The following is a 26,585-nucleotide window of genomic DNA, read 5'->3' on the forward strand; positions in this document are numbered from 1 at the left end:
TTCTAAAATAATTAAAGAACTTTAGTTCATCACTTCTTAACTCACCAATTAACACTTGGAAAAATTCCTACAGAAAATCATTCGGCTATGATTGGGTGTACCCAAAATTTTCTTTTCACTTTTTTCCTTCTATTTAATAAGTACCACATGACAACAAGAGCTTCATCGTCGTCCATTGCGCACCATTACTGAATAATGAGCAAATAACATGTTTTTGTTGAATCGACAATTATTTTTTTTCGTAGAGTATGGTCCGTTTTTAAAACGGTAGTGTGAACAGGGCCATTGGCCATCCGTTTTTAAAACGGGACACGCCTCCGATTTGAAAACGGAAGTGGGAATAATTTATAGCCCATTTGACCGCAGAGAAAAACTTTAAAATTCTATCAAATAATGACGGTTTATTCCGGGAATAAATTTTCGATCAAAGCCATCAAAAACATAAAGTGGGGAAAAATCATTAATGATTTCAGTACAAAAAAATCCTTTCGGAAAATACCGATAAACATGGAAAGTACCTTTCTATTTTTGGCGTAGTAAATTCATTTAAAACCTTACTTTCAATTTATTTATTATATTTTTAATTTCCGAATAATACTTACAGTTCGTAAACTACAGTGCAGTTGAAGCAATAACATGTAGTTGATGTACATCATGAGAAAGTAAAAGGAATTCTAGCGAATAAAATAATTACTATTCTGCATTGCGTAACAAACGGAAGGTAGTTACTTACACACAGGTATATGATAATATGTTTGTGAATATACGAGCATGTTCAATTCGGTATTTTTACATGTTTTCAACAGTCTTATAATAGTGGGATAACAAGTTAAACAATGCCATATTGAATTAACAATATTTATTGCAATGCAAACTACCACCTCCGCGTGACCTTTAAAACACCGACTATACATTTACACATTCGTTTATCACACGGTTAGCTATCTATATCTGATCTGACCTTGACACTTAAAAAGACAGCGATTATTTTACCATATTGAATAGCGATATCGATATTGTATGTAGATGTATAACCCGGGAAGAGGCCCGCCGAACAAACAAGATGCCGCTTGTTTTACCGTCTTGATTTTCCTCCTTACTTAGCCCCATAAAATCCACGTTTACCGACGCCTGCGTTCATACTGTTGAGTCGCAAATCCAATAATAAATCACAAACACGTTTCTCTCACAAACGTCACGACTGCTAACGCCGTTAAATCATATATATCCGACTTTTTTATAAAACGTAACTATACATACCTATACAGAATATGATACAACGGCCTAATACGACGACAAAACAACGGCAGAGCGAAAGCTACCGAAATTATTCAGAAAGCCGAACAGACAGAAATATATTTTAAAATACGTACAAAGGTTGGTCATACAACTTTTGACCGGCCAGTTTGAACAAATATTTTTCGAAACTTTACAAACTTGCATAATGCCCGTCTGTCATGGTCTCGTAATAATAGATTTTCCATGCGAAATGAAACAGGTATATCGACTTCAAAAGGCCAAGCGAAAATACACGTAAATTATGCACAGAAACAAAATAATCAAGCACGAAGTTTTAGACACTTTATCCGGTTATCCCGGCGATAATGCGGCATTCGTGTACTTTGCGATGCAAGGTGTGGAATCAAAAGTGGAAAGCGTGCAGAAAGCAGAACTAGGTCTACGAAACCACCGTACACGAAACGTGTTGTAACTAAGTGGAAATGCCGATAGCTGTAGAAAATGTTAGGAGGATGAAGAAACAAGTGTTTATTTATGGTTCCAATATTACGCCCTGAGAATTACCTAAGTAGCTAAGTCTTGGAATCAGAATAATACACCGAAGCTGAATAATTGTCTTATACAAACTGGGCCGATGACAAATGAATAAGGTGAAATTCGGAGCATAACAGTTCAATGTCTTGAATGCTGAAGGGAATTATGAAAACCGTCTCCGTATTAAATAAACATACCGTACAACTTATACCCCAACCCAGGCGTGTGGCTATAAAAATGATATAATCAAACAAAAGTACCAAGCAAATAGATTACCACATAACTTCATTTCCATTGGCAGTACATCCACCCTAATACGATTGGTGCAGTAGAGCCTGTACAGCGTACAAGCATGCAACGAGAGCCGAGAGTCGGGATGTTGAAACCACCGCACAAAGAGTGACGTGTAACAAGCTGTAAGCTGTACGCTGTACACACTACACTCACTCGACAGAGGGTCCTCGCATTCCGCCATTTACATTGAATATTCAATAACAACGGCAGAGCCACCCCTGTTCTCGCCTGCTTCCCTGGTGTCGGAATTTACGCTCGATGAGCGAACTGAACGCGATGAAACGTGGTCCATAATCCGGCGAATCTTGCGTGTACAGTGTACGCTGAACATGTGAAACAATTAGGTTTGCGGTAACAGCTAGTTTTATTCATTATTCGCGTTTCGGTTCGCGTGTAAACAAAGCAAAAACTAATTCAATTCCGTGAAGGTAGATACGGATTATTTATGCTTTTAAATAACGGAGTGAAAAACTTGCATATCGTGTTGCATTCAAATTGGAATTGCATTCGCGTTAATACCAAAAGCCAGGTTGAAAACGGCGTGCGTGCCACGACTTTTTTTTACGAATTTCAACAATGTTTTTTCTTTTACGATGATATTCGAAAACACATTTATTTTCAATTAAAACTTTTTCCATAATACTAAAGAAAACCTTTTTCACTAAATAAATATTCACCTTATATGAACAACTAATTTGTCAATTTATTTGTGGCTGCTGGTTCTGAAAGTCGCGAAAATTTAAAAATAAAAAAACAAAGTTGGAAAATTAAGTCATAGTCTCAATTAATTTATTTTATTTAAAAACTAACGTTTAATTAAAATCAAAATAATGAAGAATGTTGGGAGAAGAGCTTTAAGCTATCAACTAGAGGAATAATAGTTCAGAAAACTACCCTGAGCCATTTAAAAGCACACTTGAGAACTAGGAAAACGAGTGTGGTGAGTAGAATACTCGGCTAGCAGTCGAACGGAGTTATAATATCTCAGCAGCGGCTACTGACAAATTATTTCTAGAAGAAGCTTACGTTTTGTGAAAAGTCATAAAAAAGAAAATATTATTATTTTCGAATTTAAAAAAGAGCTGATAATTGGGTCTGAAGATGATCAATTTCAGTGAATTGTTTCCATAATATTTGTATTCCTACGAGGGTGTTAATTACCGAACCTGACAGCCCCAACGGCTTACGTCATTACATTACACAAATAGGGATGTATTATACCATTATGCCGCTGGGATACGTCAAAATTACCGCCACATTGAATAAGGTGAACACTGCTGAGGTTCGCGTACAATTTAATATATACAATGAAATAATTATAATTGTTCACAACTTTGGAAAACAAAGACAATACCAATCGACAACAATGGGAACTTATGAAAGCTTTCACATATTGCTAATACAAAATTTCTGAACAAATCTACCATTAAATGCCTTCCGTTGGAATAATAATGTGCATACAATGCTGAATGGTAGGAAATGTAAAAATCAGCAATGTATCAAGTATCAAAAAGATGATTCCTACACTTATTTTGTAAAGCAAAATATAATAGATACAACTTGTAACAAAGAAAGCAGAGGTAACGTCTTATATACTTATTATTGAATCTTATAGTATTTGCACTGTAAAATGTTTTGAACTATCTTCACTTGACATTCTCAAGGTTATTACGGTACAACTTAAGTGTATAGAATAGTAAGAAAAATCGACCGAAGCAGAAAACGTGGGTGTTGGCAGGGAGTGGAGAGTCTGGCGAGGGAAGGGGTGGGTGGAATTCGTTTATAAAGGCTTTGTTACCGTTGTAAATTGAAAAGAGCGATTTTCTAAATTTCTTTACTCCCACACAAAGCAATAATAAGACTAAAATGTAAGGAAAACTCTTGCCTTTCCGAATTCTACCCGTAATGGAATACACTTTAACTTTCCAAATGAAATTATTTATAGACACGGAGCAAAGTTGTTATTGTGTTCATTTGAGAGATAATATAATGTATCGTACAACACGTGAACATCGTTGTTATAATTCTATCCGAACAAACATGTTAGAATGCATTATCATTTAGATTATTTAGAACATCAAAGCGGAAAGGGAATTACATCGCGATAAAAGTTCGGTTTAGCAAATGTATTTTTTCCGGAAGCGCCTCGCCGAAACGGTGGAAACGATTTCCCATATAGATACCCAATATTGACAGATCTCATCAGAGAACCGCCAACTGGGAAAATCAGCTCAGCCACACAAGTGAAGTATAATGCTATCCCTAATGTTTACCATTCGGGAATGGGTTATCATCCCTACGTCGATAAATAACGTAGTAAGCTCCGCAGAAAGCAATCAAACCCAAAGTATTAGGTAGTTGTATGTCGGGGCGTATGTAACGTAAGCCTTATATCCCGCTCGTCTAGCATTGATTGCTTTAACAGAGAAGAAATCCAAATAGAAGTGGGGTAATATCCCTTTTAAATAAACTGTTTACGTTGTATTATTGTGGACGTTCAATAAACTTGTTCCTTCTAATCATATTAACCCAAGAGAAAATGTACAAGTAGGGAGATGTAAGAGAATTACAATGAACTTTTTCTCATCAAATGTATTTAGGGGATCAATATCAACATTATTCATTATATTTCCAACTTAATAAAAAAAGATTTATTGTGAAGACTTTTCATTCGATTTGAACTTGAAGTAGATGTATAATTATTATTAATGGATACACCTCAAACCCAACAATGAAAATCCATTACTTCTGCTTCAATGAACCTCGAATGAGTTCAGAAAAAACAAGTTAGTAAAACGAGAGGGTTGAAAGAACTAAAAATAAGGCTAATAAAATAATTAGCGGTCGCTAAGCTCCGCAATAAGTTACTCGGCGGATTTAGGAAGCAAATCGCAAAGTAATTTCCGCAATGGCTTTGTAGTGCAAATGACGTACACTCAAAAGCCGGACTTCGGAAAAGCTAAGCCTTAAGTAGGTCAGCGGAGAATGCCCGGAACACAATCTCAGCGAAGGATGGAAATGTACAAGTTGATTTATAGGTACGAGTAACAGCATTAGAATCAAAAAGAGGAATATTTTTTAAATGAGAAATCAATCACGTAATGCAATGGACATTAGCGTAGGTATTATAATATCAGATAAGTTATAATATAATATAATATCAGATAACATTTTTCAATATAAATGAAATATGACTCTTAAAAAAGCTGCTATACAAGGAAATGTGATTACTAAAATGTGTTTTAGATTGATTTAATTTTTTTAATATTTATACTGTGCGAAAATGCGCGAATTTCATTATAATCTAGTTAAATTAAAACACAGATATTAGGAGCTATATTTTCCTGCAGCATAAAAATTACAATTTATTCAACACGCTTATAGTAAAACCATCGCTAAGCTCTCTTTGAATAAAATCTGCGCAATATTCTCCGTTTGTAAATCCAATCCTTTGATATGAAATAAAAGCTTTCTTGTTCCATTTCTATTTGCTGCCGGCGTAGCAGTGTACAGAGTAAACCGGGCACAGTGTAAGTGTATACACTCAGAGTTAATGATCGGCTCTTACTGAAGAGAGTTCTACAACTACAACGAGACCATACTGGGTACCTATTACACCCCCTTATACAGGGTCCATTGTCCATTACTTTTCTAGAATTAACAAAACTGCTTCTTTCCTTTCTTTACTGTCTCTCTCACTGAAAGCGATGAAAACAACGCGTATGGTGATACCGTTCAGAGGGCGCTATGCGTCAGTCCATAATTGGGAAATGAAATTATAAGTTTCTAAAGGAACCTACAGTAGAAACTATTTCTGCTAAGCGTATAACGCGATGAATGACTCTTAATCGTATAGTCGAGAAGAATGAGGAAACGTTTTCACGTCAACAAGTGGACTGAAAAATCGACTGAGTAGTTAAAAACATGACAATTGAAATCACCTAACTCTGACAGGGGAAGCCACCATAATACTAAGATAAAGATTATATATCACCGCCAAATATTGATATTATAATTACACAAAAAACTAATTTCAACAGAATTGGTCAAATACGGCGGAACCGAAAATTCGTAAGAGCTGTGTCACCTTTTCATGTGTTTTTTTAGTCAGATAAAGCCAAAGCAAGACCATACAGCCGTCATGATTAATCTTATAAAGCAGAAAATCTATTTGTACGATATCTCAAGCGGTAAAAGCTCTCCAACAGAAATCTCATGACATTTGGCACATATTTTCCGACTGGAATTTTTATAGCAATACTAACATTTTCAGCTCTCAATGTCATTTACAATATGATCTATGGAGCATTGAAATAGTTTCCATTTAGAAATAAAAAAAATTAAATAAGAAACAAAATTGTTCGTTCCATTTATTCCCTTCGGGTTGTAACTATCATCAGGTAATAAAAATAAAATAAATATATATTTTTTTAATTTATTAATATAACATGTATTTACATTTTAATCTAAATAGTGACCACTATCGCATTGACTTACTATATAAATATTGGCTCATTCTCCCAACATTCGTGTGATGCCCCCCTCCGAGAAAGTGGGCGCAGCACGGTAAGATGGGATGGGGAGGAGCAAAGCTCTTTATTGTGATTGTATTGTGTCAAGAGGGCATTACAAAAGGTCAGTGGGGTAATACGGCGCGTTTAGTGAAACAGGAGGAAACGGAAAAAACGACGAATACGAAATACCCACACGGAACTGAAAGAGGGAAAACGGAATACCCCACATGGAACTCGGACAGGGAATACGTTATAGGGGGAATTCGAGTGACGTTATTTGATTGAATCCCTTAATACGGGTCTTTCATGTGAGTGAAAGGGTAATTCGTTTGAAAGAATGTTCGAATTGGAGAAACAAAAACAAAACAAAGTTAGTAGCTAGAAGCTATACAAATTTAAGGAGCTGTCTAGATTTTTTTATTTAGGTCAATAGTATGATGTTGCCCTGGGCATGGCACTGCAAACACACTGATGTCATCTGCGCAGATGATGAACACTTTAAGGATGCCAGAAATAATGGCAGAAAAGGGAAAAGGAAGCGCAACACGGGTTAAAACCCCAAAATTTAAACAACATAGCAGAAAATCTGTTCGCTTGTCCCACACCTCGAAATCTAGAATGGTGGGCTCTAACGTCAAGAAATTTGCACAGCCTGAAATTATTATGTTAACTCTTAGAGTAACATAATACTCTAAGGGTTAAATCAATGGAAAACGTCCCGCTACAACTTCATTTCCATCAGAACTATGGAAATTAGAATTATTTATTTTTCGTTCGATCGATAAAAAGGAGCATTACGAAGATACTACGTAAATAAATAAATGTAACCAGTCAGACATTCGAAGAATCGTAAGAATAAGGCGAACGATACAAACTAACATAAAGTTGCTTTGAAGATTTACGGGTCGGATAAAATAAACGTAGTTTAATGCAAGTTTCAAAATAAACATAAATCCGTTTTGATCTTCTTAAAAATAATTTTATTTCGGATTTTTTATTATTTCATTGGTAAATAAACGAAACAAAGTAAAACAAAAAGTGTGCGTTAAACGTGAATCCAAGATAGTTCAGAAACATGCGGTTGGAAATGTCATGATGATATTTTTTTACTTATTTTTTATGTGAACCGACTGAAGGTAGTGGGAGGGGAAGGAGACGGGATAGACGAAGATGGGGAAGTGCCTGGCTACTCAGATCTGGTCACCAAACACGGATAAAGCCATTTAAAGCAACGTTTCAATTCTCAAAGGTGGTTTTACACCAGGGCGATACTGAGGGTATTTTCCACTCTGGAACTTGCCGTCAATATTCTCCCTATATATTATTTTGAATAAAAAAAATGTGTAAAAGAACACAAATTAATTAAATAAAATTAACTTGAGCACGTCGGGATTTAAAAGCCGCGATTTCTGGATTGCTAGACGAGAGCCTTACCCCTCGACCACGGATGCTGTCACAAATAACCCTAGATACTTGATACTGTCAAAAAAATGGATGCTGTCAGAAAAAAATCCTAGATACTTGTCACATACACATTCCAGCATGTTTAATATTCTCAGTATCACCCTGGTGACAAACCGCCAGTCAAACATTAAACATTGCTAGTAGTCTTTAGTAATCAAATCTGAATAACTAGGTAACTCCCAACCATCCTATTCAACCTCACCAGCTCCAGATATTGGGGTTGTTTTGAGTCCTACCGAATCTGGGTAGTTGTGATTCGTGTACGTAATTACCCAAAATATATTTTTTTTAATTGTTAATAAGTTCAACCGAAACAATTAAGTTCTAAAATCGGGGATACACCAAGATGATGATATTTCACAAGTTCTACACTGCTCACGCATCAGCATAGTTCACTACATCGCGTGCTAACTGCCAACACAACGTTGCGAATAGTCTCCATTCCCTTTGATGGGATACTTAAACTGATTTGAGCGTAATCTCGAGGAAGTAGTAGGAAGTAGAAAGTAGGAAGAAGGCTTGACTCACCCTTCCTCTGCTTGTCGTCCGCCGGCGGGGAAGGTGGTGCGGGCGGGGGGTGCGGAGAGGGCGATAGCGGCGCCCCTCGCCTCTTGCCCCCGCAGCCGAGGCGCGCCGCGCCTCCCCTGGACGAGGACCGAGACTCTAAAGGCTTGCCCATAACCTGCAAAAAAGAAAGATAAACAAATTACAAAAAATATCAACAGTAAAAAAGTAACTAAATAAATAAATCCAACAAAAAAATATGTCGCTAAGCAATCAAGCTTCCAAAGTTCACCAATTCATTATTCAAATTGTATGGTTGAAAGCTTTTCCTCTCAATAATTGTATGATTGATTGCTTTTCCTCTTAGTAATAGTATGATTGAAGGCTTTTCCTCTCAGTAAATGTATGATTGAAGGCATTTCCTCTCAGTATTTGTACGATTGAAGGATTTTCCTCTCAGTAATTGTATGATTGATTGCTTTTCCTCTTAGTAATAGTACGATTGAAGGCTTTTCCTCTCAGTAATTGTATGATTGAAGGATTTTTCCTCTCAGTAATTGTACGATTGAAGGCTTTTCCTCTCAGTAATTGTACGATTGAAGGCTTTTCCTCTCAGTAATTGTATGATTGAAGGCTTTTCCTTTCAATAATTGTATGATTGAAGGCTTTTCCTCTCAATAATTGTTCAAGGAATAAGAATTCAGAAAAGAAAGATTAATTTTGAAATTCAGATATCATGTAAGATTTTCACGGGCTTTTGGAGTTATCAGCCAAGTTGCTACCTACTTCTAGTCAAGGTCGGACAACTTTGCAGTCTTCACCATTTAGGACAAATGTGTAGAGTGTGAAATCTTGTTCTAAACCTTGGGTTGTAAGCGAGGCAAAGATTATAATCAAAATAAAAACCCTAAATACTCCAGAGTTGAAGCTTTTATTACGTACAAAATACTCCAGTGACATTTTATTTCTGATTTATTGCTACAACAACAGCACACAGCGCACGCAAGTATCAACTACCACAAACCTAAGCCGCTATAAAAAATAAGATTCTAAATACCATCTTAGAAACTTAGATTGGTAAGTCAGTGGCCCAAGAGTAATTGAGCAGGAACGCAAGAAGGATAAATGATAACGAACCCCCAAAGGAATCAAAATCGAATTCCCGTCCGTTGTCCGATAATCCGATAATGGAGCATCACGCATGTGAGGACGCTTCATTACGTCACTAATCGCTTTATCCCGAGCGCTGCCTCCACCGCTGGACCTCACACAGCGCTGGGAAGACATCTGTCAACACTCTAGAGGAATGAGGGGGATTGCTCCACTTTAACAAAATAATCGAGCTTTTAAAGCCATCGAATGAAACTAACCACTGAAATGACACAGAATGCAAACACACATTAAAAATGGCAACATATTTAAAAAATAAACATTTTTTTTAAACATTGTTAGGATTATTTTGTGATGACTATTTTTTTTAAACATTAATCTTTAAAAATTTCCTTTGAACACTGAAAACATATTTTGATACGTAAATTCGACAGATAATTTTCATTAAATTGATGGACAGATGTCACTTTTTTGCTGGGAACGGATATTTGCCTTTCGAAAGCGTTTTTCAGAGACGACTTTGATATCGTCAAATAAAGTCTGATATTGAGATTTATTATTTTTTACAAATAAATAATATCTATATTCATGGAGGATTGAAGAAATTGGTGTATCGCATCTTAGATGAACTTAATCATCAATACCGAAGTTAAACCGTCACGACTGTCATGTCCACTTCATAGCATTAGAGTAATCCCATAATACCGAAGTGTATTTCAGGTTTAGTCAAATCACGAGCAGTGGCTTAACATCCAACCAGGGCGGCTCTTTATAGTGATACTTTAGTAGTGCGAGCTTCGCATTACCAAAGTATCGGATCGTTTTAATTCCCGCCTCACTCTCCGGAGAAGCTACTTACATCTTAGACCAATTATCCTGCGGAGTTAAGAGGGCAATATCCGCATGGGTTGCAATATTCACAAAGCGCTGGGTGCCAGTGATTCCCAAAGTGGGCGAATTGGCCACTTCGAAGCGTTGGAGATGCCTCAGAGGCAAAAGGAACGCAATGAAAGACAAAAGGGAGCCGGAGAGGGAAATGAGAAGGCGTTAAAAAATTTCGACTTGAAAAACATACAAAATGTGGAAAGAATCGTACCTATAAATTAGGTCAGACTCCAAGAGGCGTGCGACACATGCGCTAGACAAGTTCGAGCAAGTATCAAGAAATATTTGGACACGAAAAGAAATTTCTGAACATTGTATTATCATATTCTAATTTAAGATACTCGTATATGAATAGGCCGAGGTGGCAGAAATTTTATTTAATTTTAATATCAAGTAAATGAGAAGAAAATATAAATTAATAAATTAAAAGAGATAAATGGTTACGAGTAATAAAAAGTAGAAAAAAATGCAAATGAAATAAAAGGATTAAATAAGAGAAAGTGAAAAAATGAAAGAAATAAATAAATGAGAAGAAAAGATAAAATACAGGCGTGGAGTGTATTGTTATACGGTACAAGTTATCTGCCTGCAATATATATATTGCCTTTGTTGGCTATCCATGTGTGAATTTCGTGTTTCAGATTAACATTTTTATCAGGTGATATATCAATATTTTAATATCTTTATGGATTATTATTTTGTTTCAATTAGAGCCAGTTTATGATAATGTCTTTGTCCATTCGTAGTATTTGTCTTCAGAGTCATGTGTTGATGTCTATGTCTTGTTTCGTAATTGTGTTGTGCAGTATGATGGTTCAGTTTGTCTGGTAATGTGTAGATACAAGTTAGATGTATAGTTGATGTGTGTTCAGTACAGCGAAGTCTTTAAGTAACTGTACGATCGAGAATTTAGTCTAGTTTTTTTGTAATGATTTTAATTAAGGTTTTTGGGCTGTATCGAGAGAGTCCATACTAGTGTTAGCTACACCGCCCCATACAATCATACCGTGAGTGTATATCGTTTTAAGAGTCGTCATTTGCATGGTTTAGCAGTATTTATTTTGTCCTTTTGAATGCCTAATTTTTTGCTAGTTGGGAATGTATGTTGTGCGTTGTGTGTACTAGCTGGACGAAACTTATGAACCGTTCATGATTGGTTAAGCATGCTTTCTTCCAAGGAAACGTACAAAATGCATATTATATCCTGTCGATTGAAAATCAACACTTGAAAAGTATACTTTCGACAGTGGAATTTGCAACACTGCTAATTATCATAACACCACAATTAGTAAATTGAGTATGAATATGCATTGAGAGTAATCTATTTCCTTCAGTGCCTATGTTTTCTTTCGGGATACTCCGGTGAGAAGGAGTGAACCTGGCGGACGCTGATAAAAAATATATCATAATAATATCTCTATAAAATGGAGGCTGTGAGCCCAATAAGTTTAGGAAACTCTGCAATATCTCATACGCTTATAAACACGATAATCCCCTTGAGTATACTGAACACAGTTGAACCAGCAAAGGATTACTAAAACAGAAACATTCGCACCGCAATACTCGCGTTATTATCGAGGGCCTGAAATTACACAATCATGCTTTTAAACACTTTCCTTTCAGCGTGGTAGAATTACTGTATCATTATTATTCACTTTGCAGAATGCATCTGTTCATATATACTTGGAATATACGAATGTTTACTTTTTAGAGATAAATATGCTTACAGATTGGATGCATTAAGCCTGAAGAAGGATGATTTATATTACCAACATATCGGTTAGCTTTCCAAAACAGGTGAAACGGTGTGGTTTTTGTTACTGTAAAGAAGAATAATATTTCAACGAATAAAGTTGACCGCATTGACCACATTTTCTTTGTGCTCCTGCATAAGGGTGTTGTAATACCCACTATTAGAGTTATTGACAGATTTATTTCTTGGTGTCAATAAAAAGTATATGGTTATTTATTCGGAAAAGTGCGGGTACGCATCAGTGGTGTTCCGTGACCTATTTATGTTTTTGTTTGTTTTAAATCTTATACAATTGTACGGAAAAAGCAATCTCTGTCACTTCTAGACAATTACAATGCAAATTATTGGAATTTGAAATCAATTATTTCTATAATAAATAAAAATTGGAATTTGAAATCAATTATTTCTTGTTACAAAATTATCAACAAAAAACTATTTGTTCTGAAAAATGGCCAAAATTCATAGAAATATCATGTCAGGTTTTATGTATACCTACGTACAGACGCTTGCAGGAGTTTTAAAAATAACATGTTCATACAGATAAGTGCATGCATATTTAAAATTTCTCGATTTAATTTAGTTAAAATAAACCTTACACCGCAAAACTGCGACGAGATATCGAAAAACAATCGATAAGTGCCTGTAATGTAAATACACATTACGTATGAGCCGCCCGTAAATAATGTAGAAGCAATACATGTTCCACTATTACTTGATTGCACACCGACAACTTTAAATCTTATCAAGATTCCGCCGAACCATAAAGCAGTAAATTCAATAAAGCCGAGTTTCCACACAACATATTAATATTATTATTTTTACAGACTTACTTGCAATCTTGTAAATATGAAATGCGTATAAAAAGGCTGTTTCGAAGAAGGTTTACAGCATAAATCTTTTGATTTTACATTAATCGGTTAATAAATATTTCCGTATAAAGCTGCGCGGGTCGCAATCACTCGTGCGGACATCGGCTACCGTCGTATAAGGACCATTATCTCGATTGTGGGAACCACTCAAGCGTATCAAACCAAATGAAACGAGTACAATAAATACAAGGCGATCCACACAAGTGGCCCTTTTTAGTAGGCACCGGGGATGTAGAGCGTAGTAGACTGGCCGAGAATAAAAACACAGACGATGAAGAAAAAGGGAAAAACAATTATTAAGCTAGGGACATAAATAATCCACGTTTCTGCCTTACCGTATTGATCCACTAAACGAATCGATCGTTTTTTTATCAAATACTCAAACTGTATGACTGAGAAATATGGATTCTAATAAAGGAGACAGCCAAAAGACTCCCAGCATTCGAAATAGATATTGAGAAACAAATGACTATTTAAGATTAATCCAACACCCTAATTTTGAAATCAAATACGTCTATCTTTGAACCTAATAGATATTAGATACGACTAATACAAGTTTCCAGGAGAGGAAGAAGTGCAAATTGAATGACGTAAAGTAGTGAACAGCGTGCGGATGTAAGAGCTGAAGCGTGTTGCATTTCACAGAAAGAAATTCATATTAATCATAATATCACCATGAAAATTCATCACGTCAATTCAAAAAAACATCACGTGATTGTGATAGTACGTATAAACCTATGATAATGAAGAATTATTGAAGATGGGTATTGGAATTCAATAAAAGAATAGCAGTCCTAAAAAAGGCTCTGATACTAAATATAGGCTAAGCGATAGAGGAATTCTAAATAATAAATAAACAAAGACCCTTGCTAGTCATCGTAGCTATCCAATGTAAAGGGGTGTATTCTGAATGGTATTGCCCGTGAAACGAAACACCCACACGGGCAATCCATCACATAATTCATACTCTGGGTAATATGATGTAGCCAGACTATTTATGGCTAATGATTCCAGATGCGTGGTTTCCAAGTTCCAAGTTCACGGTCGCGGCAAAACAACAACAATGAAACGTGGATTTCCTTTGACAAAAAGGCTTTGCCGCGGGGTTACCTCGCCTACTTTATATTACACTATGTATATATCTCTCGCAGTTAGATAATACAGGGTGACCCAGCAAGAAACAATGCAAAGTGAAATAAACCTAATGTTTATACATAAGTTACTCAACAACTAAAATCATATATTTATTGTTATTAAGTTTAATTTGTAGAACTCAATTTTTATTTTGAAGTGAAACTTCTTTACGCGCGTTATGCAATTTCGAGGACCGGAGTAAAACCAATTCATGACCGTCATGAAAAACCGTGATCATTTCGCTATAGGAGCCTAGCCAATATTATATACCTACTTTAGGTCACTCTCCAAACTCAGCTTCGCGGTCTAGAGGCAGAGCGCCCGATTGTCCTCGTGAAGAACCGAGGTTCGATCCCCGCTTTAACTATTTTTTTTCTTTTTGTGATTTTTTTAATAATAATTTTTTTTAAAGTGATAAAATGCTCTCGTGCTGCGACTTTTAGATATTTTGGTCGAATACGTAATAACCGCGATCTAGAGGCAGAGCGTTCGACACTCGTTATGCAGGACCCGGGTTCGAATCCCATATTTTTATAACTTTTATTTTTTTTTATCAACGATTTGTAATAATGTAGTAAAAAATTAGATAAATTTGTTAATTTAAATTTAATTTACTTTACGGTACCTATATAATATTTTGGTCGAAATATAGCTTACAAATCGAGCCGGTAGAGTGGTTCGGTATTTTGATTAATTATTTTTATTTTTCAACGATTTGTAATAATGTACTAAAAAATTAAATAAATTTGTTAATTTACCCTTACTTTAATTTACGATACCTATATGATATTTTGGTCGAAATATAGCGTACAAATCGAGCCGGTAGAGTCGCTCGGTATTTTGATTAATTATTTTTTTTTATCAACAATTTGTAATAATGTAGTAAAAAATTACATGAATTTGTTAATTTACCTTTACTTTAATTTACGGTACCTATATGATATTTTGGTCGAAATATAGCTTACAAATCGAGCCGGTAGAGTCGCTCGGTATTTTGATTAATTATTTTTATTTTGAATCATTAAAATTACTAATCAAGCCCGATAACGCCGCGTCGCGCGAAATATCTCTCCTCGCGGTCTAGAGGCAGAGCGTTCGACACTCGTTATGCAGGACCCGGGTTCGAATCCCATATTTTTATAACTTTTAATTTTTTTATCATATGCTACTTATAAATATGTCAATAGACAGAAAAAAGGAGAGAATGAAATGAAAAGAGAGAGAAAAATAATAAAAGTTTCACTTCCGTCGTGCGTAGGCTTGCCACACACTGTATTTTTAAACAAGTTCTGCTGTGCAATTATTATTACCCGTGACAGCTGTTTCGCCCTCTGAAGGCATTATCAAACAGTTTGATAATACCTTCAGAGGTCGAAACAGCTGTCACGCGTAATAATAATTACACAGCAGAACTTGTTTAAAAATAAACGGTTTTTATAAACCCAATAACAATATTATTGAATATTTATATATAAAAAATTTTAAAAAAAAAAATTAAAAAAAAAAAAAAAAAACTAAAATCATATTCACAAACTTAAGCCTCAAGATTTTCCACCGAGAGGAAACCCGAACCTTTCAATAGTGTGAATATTCTTCCTCGTATCGCTGATCTAAGAGTTGACTGACTTAGACCAGTATCTTTCGGAATGCATAGCTCAGAAATATACGGAGGCGCCATTTCGTTGATAGCTTTAAACACCATCCAGCATAGCTTGTACTGGATCCTTTCAGGACACTTCAGCCAGTGAAGATTTCGGAGGTGTTCTGAAATGTGCGAAAACTTGGGTACCCCGGTGATAAGCCTTGCTGCGGCGTTGAACACTGATTGTAGTTTATCAGTTTCGCATTTAGGAATACTTGCATAGATGCCGTTGCAATAGTCAAGACGTGATACTATATATTATGAGTTCACAAGTAGTTTAGTTGCCTCTGTTGAAAGGTTCCTACGAACTGACTTAAGTTGTCTTTGGTAGAACAACCCCGTGCTAGATAGTTATGTATAAAGTAATAATAATAATATTTGGATGTTTTTTTTAGCGCCGTTTTTGTGCAAAATCACTTCAAGGGTGCTGTACAAGTATATAATACATTGCCTGCAAATGTTGTACAATTTTTAAATATTTGCTTTTATCAATCAAATATATAATACATTGACTGCAAATGTTATACAATTTTTAAATATTTGCTTGTATCTATTTTAATAAAATAAAATCGTAATAAAATCACGTTAAGGCGATGCCATACATAGTAATGCAAAATCATGTGTTTATGGTTTGAAAATTTGGTCGCCTAGAAATGTTTCAGATGCTTTAAATAAATACCGCGAGTATAATACATCTTGGCCTTTGAAATAATCGAGTCTTTATATAAGCCCAGAAAAAAATTATTTATAAGGCCTATGAAAACTGTTTTAAGTTCAAAATTTCCTACTTACGAACCCATTTTCGGTTATGGTTTTATTGTATAATGTGGGAAATTAGTTTATTTATAAAATGATCGTAAAACATTTAAATATTTATGCCTGAACATCCACAAAATAAAATAAAAGGCACTTATTGGCAATGTTTTTTTCTTGCCTAAATCAAAACAGCTGGATGGTTTTAAGCTGGAATTTAAGCCTTATCGCCATCTACGTAAGGAGAGTTATTGATGGCGGCTCGATTCAAAATATTACACGACGTATAGCATCGCCTTAAGATACTGAACAAGTCCGTAAATGCCCCCTATCAGAGAGACTTACAAAATATTGAATGTTAGGGATATGTCAATTCAGATGGAGGACTTTATCAGGCCCAGCGGGAATAACGTGATCAACTCTATGCAATAGACAGGTAATATATGTGGTCCAACAGATTAGTGTGAATTGAATCTAGAATCTAGTCTGCCAAAAGATTGGGTCACCCTGTAAGCCGTAGCAGCACTTCAGACTTTCAGACACTGCACCACGCTTTGCCCTCGGTCCTGTTGAACTAGACTCCGCCGAGGTAAAGGGTAAAGGCAGTGACTTTGACACGCTCGATTCGTGACTCGCGGCAAACGGACCGGAGAGCGGTACCGGCTTTCTCTCCTGTCAGTGCTGGCCGCTAGCCGCCAGTCGCGCTCGCGCTGGGCCGAATGCAGCCTAATGGGCGTTTACACGATGCTTTTTGCGCCCAGTTTACATACGGATCGTCTTTTCAAATGGATTTGAAATAAAAAAGTGTTCTATTTTGGTACCGATTTTCGTACATTTTAAGATGGCGGAGTTTTATATTTAAAATATTGCACAAACGTTGAACCAAACTGCCCTATTTTTCATGTTTGCAGAAATATCATGGCAGGATACGCCGCTTTTACTGATTGTGAGCGTGTATTGAATCAATATTGCGTCTGCATAAAAAATGTGTACAGCCAAGCCCTATTTTTTATGTTTGCGATAATATTAGGTTCAATGTTTATGGAAATATTGTCGCGTGTATTACTTTAGGTATTCTAAATTTCGTATTTTTGATGATCTGTTGATGGCAACGGCAAAGGCAAATGGCAGAAGCTATGATTATGTTCAATTGTTACAATTTTTAACGATTTAGTACCGTCCCAAAACATTATTTATACTCTAATGGCAACTATCTGTATGAAATGGATAAATTAAAGATGTCTACTGACTCTGTATAATTTTCCCTCCATAAGTATTCTGCGCAATGAGGAATACATATGGTAGTTAGTACCATAATTTCTGCACTGAAATAAATCTCGACTTCTAGTATTACGTAGTGGAATCTGAAAGCTTATCAATGCAAGCAATTCTGGACTATCAAATGCATTATTTTGAATTACCAAGTCGGTGAAAATCCTTCTGTCAGACAATTTAAACATATTCATTTAATTTAAAAGAGCGTTTTAGTTTAAAAAAATGATGAAATACCCATTTTAAAACATAGAAAACGTAAATGGGGATCGGTATGAGAAAAGCATCGTGTAAATCTCCCATTAGCCTTCCTTGCCTACAATACTTACCTGCCCAAAGCCGACGCATTTCAAGGAACGAAAAGTCAACTTTCGAATATCTATCTCTGTGGATTGACGCGGTATGAATCAAATGTGATTGGGGAAACAGATCGTGATGGTAATAATTTATGTCTGACGTTGAAATAGTGTTCCTCCGTTCGTTTCTTGATGTCTCTAGATGTTTGAAAGCAAGATAAATTATATTTTTTACTGATTTTACATTACCTTATTCTAGGTATAAATAGGTACTAAAGCACTGTGTTTGAAAATTCTTTTAAAAATCTGTGTACAGGTTCTCATGTGATTTAATACAATATTTTCTTAGGTGGTGATATTTTTGAGATGCTGATTTTTTCGGGATTCCTATTCCTGGAGAATTAGCGATTCTGACATTTTTTCAATACGTTATGACAGTAATTGATTTGTTGATACCGCAAGAAAACACTAAAAACTCTATCAATACTTTATAAATATATTAATATAATTCGTTAATATTATGAAATAGTTTCTATTCATAATACTTAAACTCGAAGACCTGTGAAAAATCACGGAATTGATATTTTTGTGTTTAAATAAATATGATATGTTTATATATATATTTAATCAACAACAAAAAATTGCCACGGCCGAGAACCGAACCCCGATCAACTGCTTGGATGGCAACTATGCTAAAAATTACACCATCCACTATTGTAAGAACGGCGACATAAAATCATTATGTGCACGGAGAAAAATTAATATTGCTAAATTATTTAGAATCTCTACAAATTATTGGCAATCCGGTTAAAAACGGGATTGCAGGCCCTTTCCTGACAAACTTTTAGTAAATTCCTAATATATCGGAACACACGTAAATGCACATGCATTTGCCTTGATACTATATATTGACGAAATGCGAAAACATCGTTATAATGATAATGCATACGTAATTTACTAAAAGTTTATGAAGAAACGGCCTGCAATCTCGTTTTTAACCGGATTACCAATAATTTGAAGAGATGCTTAATAAATTAGCAATACTCATTTTTATCCGTGCGTACTGAAAACAAAAGAATTGTGTATTTTAGAATGTTACGTAAAAACATTTAGAATGCTATCTACAAACAATCGAAATTATATTGCTTAAATGTTATTCTGCAAGTCTTGAAAACATCACAAAAGTACACAAAATCAATCGGCTATAAACAGATTTTTATATTTGAAAAAAACGAGTTAATAACAACCATTATTAATCGCTTACCAGTTTTTCAACAGAAGGGTAGGTAGGTACTTATCAAAGAGTTACTAATTAATTTAATTCTTGGAAATCCATTGGAAATGAATTACCAGTGTTTTATTCATTTACAGGAAAAAAAACACATCGTAATAAATTACGAGATTCTGAAAATGAAGTGAAAGAGCCCAGTAAAATAACAAAAATTAGCTTTAAATCAATTCAAAATATTCACTGTTACGTGGAAAAAAAACGACCGAATACAATAAAACCTAAAGATTCAATAATATAATCAAAACAACTAATTCTTTCAAAATACAAGATGACCTTTGTCTGACATTTACAAATGGCGAACCAATGTCCCACTTGACATTAATGAAATAATGATTCATTCAACGCGGACATTGACGAACAATGGGATAATGTGTGTTTAGTAAAACGGGCAAAACATGCTGTATAGGTACACAATGCTTTATTAATAAATAATCCTACCAACCATAAAGTGGTATGACTCATCCCAAAATCAAACTAAATCTCATTACTTGAACGATTGATTGATTGCGTAGGCAGAAACGCCATCATGCTTGGACAAACAAATGTAGGAAGAAATCAACCCGAAAAAAACAAAACATCCCAAATGCGTAACTGATAAACTACAATCAGTGTTCAACGCCGCAGCAAGGTTAATCACCGTGGTACCCAAGTTTTCGCACATTTCGGAACACCTCCGAAATCTTCACTGGGTGAAGTGTCCTGAAAGGATCCAGTACAAGCTATGCTGGATGGTGTTTAAAGCAGAGGTTCCCAAAGTGGTCTATATAGACCCCCAGGGGTCGATATCGGCTTGCTGGGGGTCTATGTTAGCGAGAAAAAAATTTGGGGGTCCACGAGATTCAAATGGGGGTACATACGAGCGGACCCCCATTTACCTTAAGTCAACATTTAGGAGTTCCGTAAATGACACAATACACCTAACACAAATAACACACGTAATACTAGTAATAGACTGAGAAATTACTTAATTGATATTTGTATTTTTATATTTCGTAAAGTTGTTTATTGAGGTATACAAATAAAATTATACGTTCCTTTTCTCGTCAGTATTAATATATTGAAGCAAAACATTGCACATCGAAAGCCGCGAATTTTCCTAGATTCCCAACTTTTTTTTGAAAAACGTCCAGGGTAATAATGACGTTCAACATTTAAATGTACTTCACACAGACTTCAAAACTAATTTTGAGGACATTTTGACTGTGGAAGTGGAATGTTGAAGAATCGGATCATGTGACAAGAAGAACTGATCGGAATAAGCGCTAACAAAGAACTTAAGGGGGCTAGCTGTAGGGCTAGCTACTATCCTATCCTATCCTGCTCCATTTTCATTTGGTGTAATACCTCACAAGTCTGCACAATTTAAAGACAAAGGAATTATACCGCCACACAGTGGGCTGAAAATCGCCTTTCATAGACATAGAGACTTGAATTTTCAAGGGTATTTTTTTTGGCTGCCTATCAATAACAACTTAAGTTGCGCCACATTACGAAGTAAAAAAAATACAAATAAATAGTAGTATATATGTGTGTAAGGATAGAATGGCCAACCTTATGATTCCAGAGATAGCCTCATTTTTAATGTCAGTGCCATACAAATTTTTCTTAAAAAAATGATAACTCCTTCATTTGTACACGCAATTGCTTCGTACGAAATTTTATAGCATAGTAATTAATGATCAGCAGAATCCATTTCTAGCCAAAAAAATACCCTTGGAAATTCAAGTCTCTATGTCTATGAAAGGCGATTTTCAGCCCACTGTGCGCCACCCGGTTGTAGGGCAGGCAAGGGAAGGGAATCTTCTTACGAAAAAGAGAAATTATTATCACGTGGGACGTTAATAGATTTAGGAAAATTCAATATTCCGCAGGCAGGGGGTCTACGGAAAAAAATATATTTGGCAAGTGGTCTACGGGGAAAAAAAGTTTGGGAACCTCTGGTTTAAAGCTATCAACGAAATGGCGCCACCTTATATTTCTGAGCTATGCATTCCGGAAGATGCGATAATTTAAGAATGCGTTAAAGATCGACGATTAATTTCATTAATTTAAGATATATATCCAGCTAACCCATTGGGGGCATTTTGCACCTGTGTTCTAAAATGAATTATAAAAACACCCTAATATAATAGAACTTCCTTCTTCCTCTGGCGCTAGTAAAATTAGATTGTTAATGTTAGTTGTAAGTTTCTACATACGAGCATGTAAATATATATGTCATTAAGATAGTAGTTATAGGCCTTAGTCGTAAGTCACTAGATATAAGTCTTAGAGGTAAGTCACTAGTTTTAAGTCAGTAGTTCTAGTATTAACTATTTAAGAAATATAATTGTACAGCGGCCTTGAGATCATTTTTCACGAAAACGGCGCTATAAAAATTAGCCAAATATTATTATTATTAACTGTAGTCAACAACTCTACCAACCTCATAAAATACCGATTGGGTAGGACGGACATCTATTCCGTATATTAACTAGTAATGTCAACCGATTTCAGAGAAATTCATATATGTCCGCGTGAGTGTACGTATCTATTTATTTATTTATTAACGCCGATTATAGCGGCTTTTACAAAATAATAACAATTGTATCGCCACCAAAAGAATGCATTGTCATCGACAACGAGTCTATTCTGCTCGAATGGATGTCGGGAACTGGGTTAATTAATTCATTACCGAAAACAAAAGAAAAAATTCAAAAAAAATTATTTAAAAATAACACATAAGAAGATTTTAAGTGGCTAGTAGGACTGTGGCTTCCAGAATTATTTTAGTTATGTTGTAAGGTCAAATGAAGTGGAGAGGGGAAGGAGATGGAGTAGAGGAAAGTTGAGAAGTACCTAGCTAGTCAGATTTGGTGACCATGCACGACTAATTCCATTTAAAGCAATATTTCAATTCTGAATGCTGGTCTTCCAGCAGGACTACTGATACATACAAAGATGATTTGGTTAGTGTAAACTATGGACAAGGTACACATTATGGCGTCGTAAACACAATGCAAATACAGTATAACCGGGACGAGTCAGCGCTACCGGAAATCGGAAAACACGCTCGTCCAGGCCGTAGCGCTTAGCCCAGTGGCAAGGGGCTCCCCTACACCACACATAGAGAATTTGCCTCAAGCCACCGTAGTACAAGTGCTAAATACGTTAAGGCGATACCTTACGTAGTAATGCAAAATCATGTGTTTTTGGTTTGAAAATTTGGTCGCCTAGAAATGTTTCAGATGCTTCAATTAAATGCTGCGAGTAGAATACATCTTGACCTTTGCAATAATCGAGTATTTTTTACATATATGTCTTTTTATAAGCCCAGAAAAAAATAATGTATAGGCCTATGAAAACTGCTTTAAAGTTCAAAATCTCCTTCTTACGAACCCATTTTAGGTTATGATTTTATTGTATTATGTGGCAAATTAAGTTATTTATAAAATGATCGGAAAAAAATTAAATATTAATGCCTGAACATCAACAAAATAAAATAAAAGGCACTTTTTGGCCATGTTTTTTTCTTGCATAAATCAAAACAGGCGGATGGTGTTAAACGGGAATTTAAACCTTATCGCCACCTACGTAAGGGTTGTTATTGATAGCAGCTCAATTTAAAATATTACACGACGTAGTGCATCGCCTCAACTATTTTATTTTATTTATTATTATCCTGCAATTAATTCATATGTACGCTTTTACATTGCATACAGATTATTGTACTCACCGGTCTGTTCAGTTGAATTAAACGAACATTTTTTTATTATTATATTATATTATATTAACAATTTAATAATTGACTGGTAAAGCAAATCTCTTGTTGGCAGGAAAATGTTAGCTTAACAATATTATTATCAATACCTCTATAATCTCATCATAATATAATCAGCGAATATGGAAATTTCCACGATAAGGTCTGCTATTACATAATAAAAAACAACGTTCATAAGGTAATTATTTTTGCAAACACTAGGTACCGTAAAATGGGGTGACTTCCAATAAAAACTCTTAATTTTGAAACGAAATTACTTTTTTTAAATTATTAAAATTCGTATTTATTGCACATATAAATTAAATGTATAAGCGTTTGGGGAGTCGAAAAATAGATCTATCTTTCAGAAAGGGGGGACATTGATATACCTACCATTTATATAAGCTTATTAATCCCAAAAATAAATGTTTAAAAGAAATTCAAGTTGGAATATTCTATTCATAATTATGTACATCGATACACAGAGCATATACTTTACAATATAAATGTCACGAAACTATTATAATTGTCGAGGAATTTATACAATGTATTTACATTCTTTCTCTGCTTGAAAATCTTAAAAAAGGAGTGTAATTTCCAAGTGGTAGCGAGTATCCACGATGATCAAAAGATCAATAAGAGGTAATAATGATTTTATTATTTCTATGCACGACAAATAAACTTATCGTATACAGCATGGTGAGTAGGTAATAGGTAAGTACCTAGTAACAGTTAGTAGGTAAGTAGTTAGTAACCCCCTAACTGATAATATTACAAAATGAATTTCGTACTGTAGATTTGAGCGCCCTTGAAGCGATTTTAACAAAAACTAATAATATATTATTGTCCAAATATTATTATGTGTATAAATCACATCTATATATCTGTACCAACATATAGAGGAAATGGGCATATATAAACAGTTCATAAGTGACCTGACGTTTGAGATTGTCGATGAAGCCGGAACCTGTTGGCACGATTGTGTAAATGGAAGTAAGTGAAAGAAGTGTTTCATTTAAAAAATCACGTAAGTACGAAAAATTGCAGACCTTAAATCATTTCAAACGGGTTGTTAAAAAAATGTTTAAAAATGTTGTCAGTAGCTAAAAATCTTACATGTAAGTGATCTCCAAGTCACTAGTTAGTTGCTAGTAAGTCTTAGTCACTAGATATGAATATTAGATGTAAGCCACTTGTAATAAATCTCAGCTTTAAGTATTTACTTATTTTAAGTATAAGTAAATGTAAAGCACTCTTCAGGTGATTTTCCCACGAAAACGACGCTATAGAAACAATAATTATTATTTCATCATAAAGCATTATTATTATAACTACATACAATATAATACATATGTGGCAATAAAAGCATAAAATAATTATAATAGGTATAACAAATTTCCACGCGCTGTTATATTTATATATGTTAAAAATTCATGAAAACAGCAGTTAAAAGCTTAGGTATATGAAGATATTCAATACCGTAACATCCCCTCTAGTGGTATTGCTTTAGCAGAATAACAAGAGTGCTAAAAAAATAAATTTAGTCGTACCGGGAGATGGGACATATTTTATTCAAGATAACCTGACAAATCCTACACTTGACACGCGTTCAAATCCAAGAGTGAATGCGCTGTAAAGCCATTTTGTATTCTAATTCGGCGGAGGGTTACCTGCGGCATTATGTAGGTGCGCAGAATCCATTCTATGACAATATTATTCCACTTTTAAACCTTTCGGGATTAGAGCGCGTACATAGTATACATGCATTATGCATATATCATATACGGCCGAGCTACGATTATATTCAGTTTTACAGGGAATGTCCAAAAAAATGCTGAGATTGGAATAATTATAAATAGCTCTAACAAAGCTCACTCAAAAAGCTAATTTCTATCAAAGTTTATACCTGCATTTCTTTTTGCCTGGCTTTATTAGTTTATTCGTTTGCTTAAAATTAACTCCCAAACGGAAAGCCTTAATAAGGCAAACGTCATTTTTCGAGATGCTGTGTGGAGAGAGCTTCATTTCCTTGAGGAAAGAAAGAAATGAACCTGGGTCTTGGAGAAACCCATGTTATAGGATAAACGAAACACAAAAAACGGTAATTATACAGCATAGAAACTACCTATTTTCAAAGGGAAAATGACTACCGGCTGTGCACCGATGCCGAAGGGATCTATGACGCTATCTGTGAGCACCTACTTTGACGTACCGTAAAATGAGGAGACTCCGGACATTCTGTCATGATCTTTTAAAGTTTCAGGATAACTAGCCGAGAGAATATCTTAATCTTAATTTGAATTATATTTATTTATATGTATAACTAGAGTAACTTTAAAAAAATAAGGATACTGATACTGATTGACCTGATAACATAATATATATATGTTATCAGGTCAATCAAGTGTGGTTACTCCGGACAGCTACGTAATTATCTCTGTAAACCGTATTAAACTTCTTACAGGGTGTCCAAAAAGGGTAGCGGGTATTTGATAGTTGAATAAACCAAAAAAATATTAATATTAAAATTCGTTTTTATTCTTAATTTAAAATATTTTACAAATATTATGTTGTGAAAATGCCGCCCTTCGCTCAGCTGACGTTCCTCTAATCTTAAACAAAGATTGGCAACAACGCTCTTGAGATGGCTGCCATTTCTGATCTGATATTTTCTGCAATTGTGTCAAATTCGTCGGTTTGTTCTCGTATACCTTACTTTTTAGGTATCCCCATAAAAAAATAATCCAGCGGACGATTAGGGCTCCTGGCCAGTTAATAGTGCCTCTTAGAGAAATCACTTGATTCGGGAACAGTTCGTTTACAGCTTCAATGGATTGGTCAGATAGATGTATGGCAAGTGGCCCCACCTTGTTGAAACCATATTCCTGAAATAACACTGGGGTCAAAAAGTTTTTTTAACATTTCGCAATAACGGTCACTATTCACAGTGAGTGCTCGCCCTCGACGATTTCAGTGAAAATATGGACCGATGATGAGAACCTTTGGGCTATGAAGTGGTCGTTGACGTTATCGTTTAGGATTTTCTTCTGCCGAACGATACGAATATCGAGCGGCTACTACGGATTTACTGTTGCGATAATAAGCGCGTACGCAAAAGGCTTTTTTTTGATTTTATGGATTCTTTCGTAATCCTCTAACTAGATAGGGCTTATAACAATACCCTTCATGTTTCTAGCTGACTAGTACTGCGGCTCATTTGGCCTTATTACTATTACCATCTGATGGTTGTATTTACTTGACTGATTTTATATTACATTAATAAGTTTTATGG

At 35.1% G+C, this 26,585-nt stretch overlaps 1 protein-coding gene across 3 annotated transcripts in view; it reads right to left on the reverse strand.

Annotated features, from left to right (window-relative positions):
• The window catches only part of LOC149422999 (uncharacterized), a 259,856-nt gene that overhangs the window by 86,114 nt on the left and 147,157 nt on the right, over window positions 1–26,585 (reverse strand). For all 3 annotated transcript variants that reach the window (XM_089632415.1, XM_089632417.1, XM_089632416.1), the window contains one exon: window positions 8,574–8,727. In XM_089632415.1, coding sequence (XP_089488541.1) covers window positions 8,574–8,727 — 154 coding nt within the window. The remainder of the gene's footprint in view (window positions 1–8,573; window positions 8,728–26,585) is intronic.

The sequence above is a fragment of the Hesperophylax consimilis genome, chromosome 6 (genome assembly GCF_061612785.1).
Source record: "Hesperophylax consimilis isolate HC1 chromosome 6, BYU_Hcon_1.0, whole genome shotgun sequence".
In the NCBI taxonomy this organism is placed as follows: Eukaryota; Metazoa; Arthropoda; class Insecta; order Trichoptera; family Limnephilidae; genus Hesperophylax; species Hesperophylax consimilis.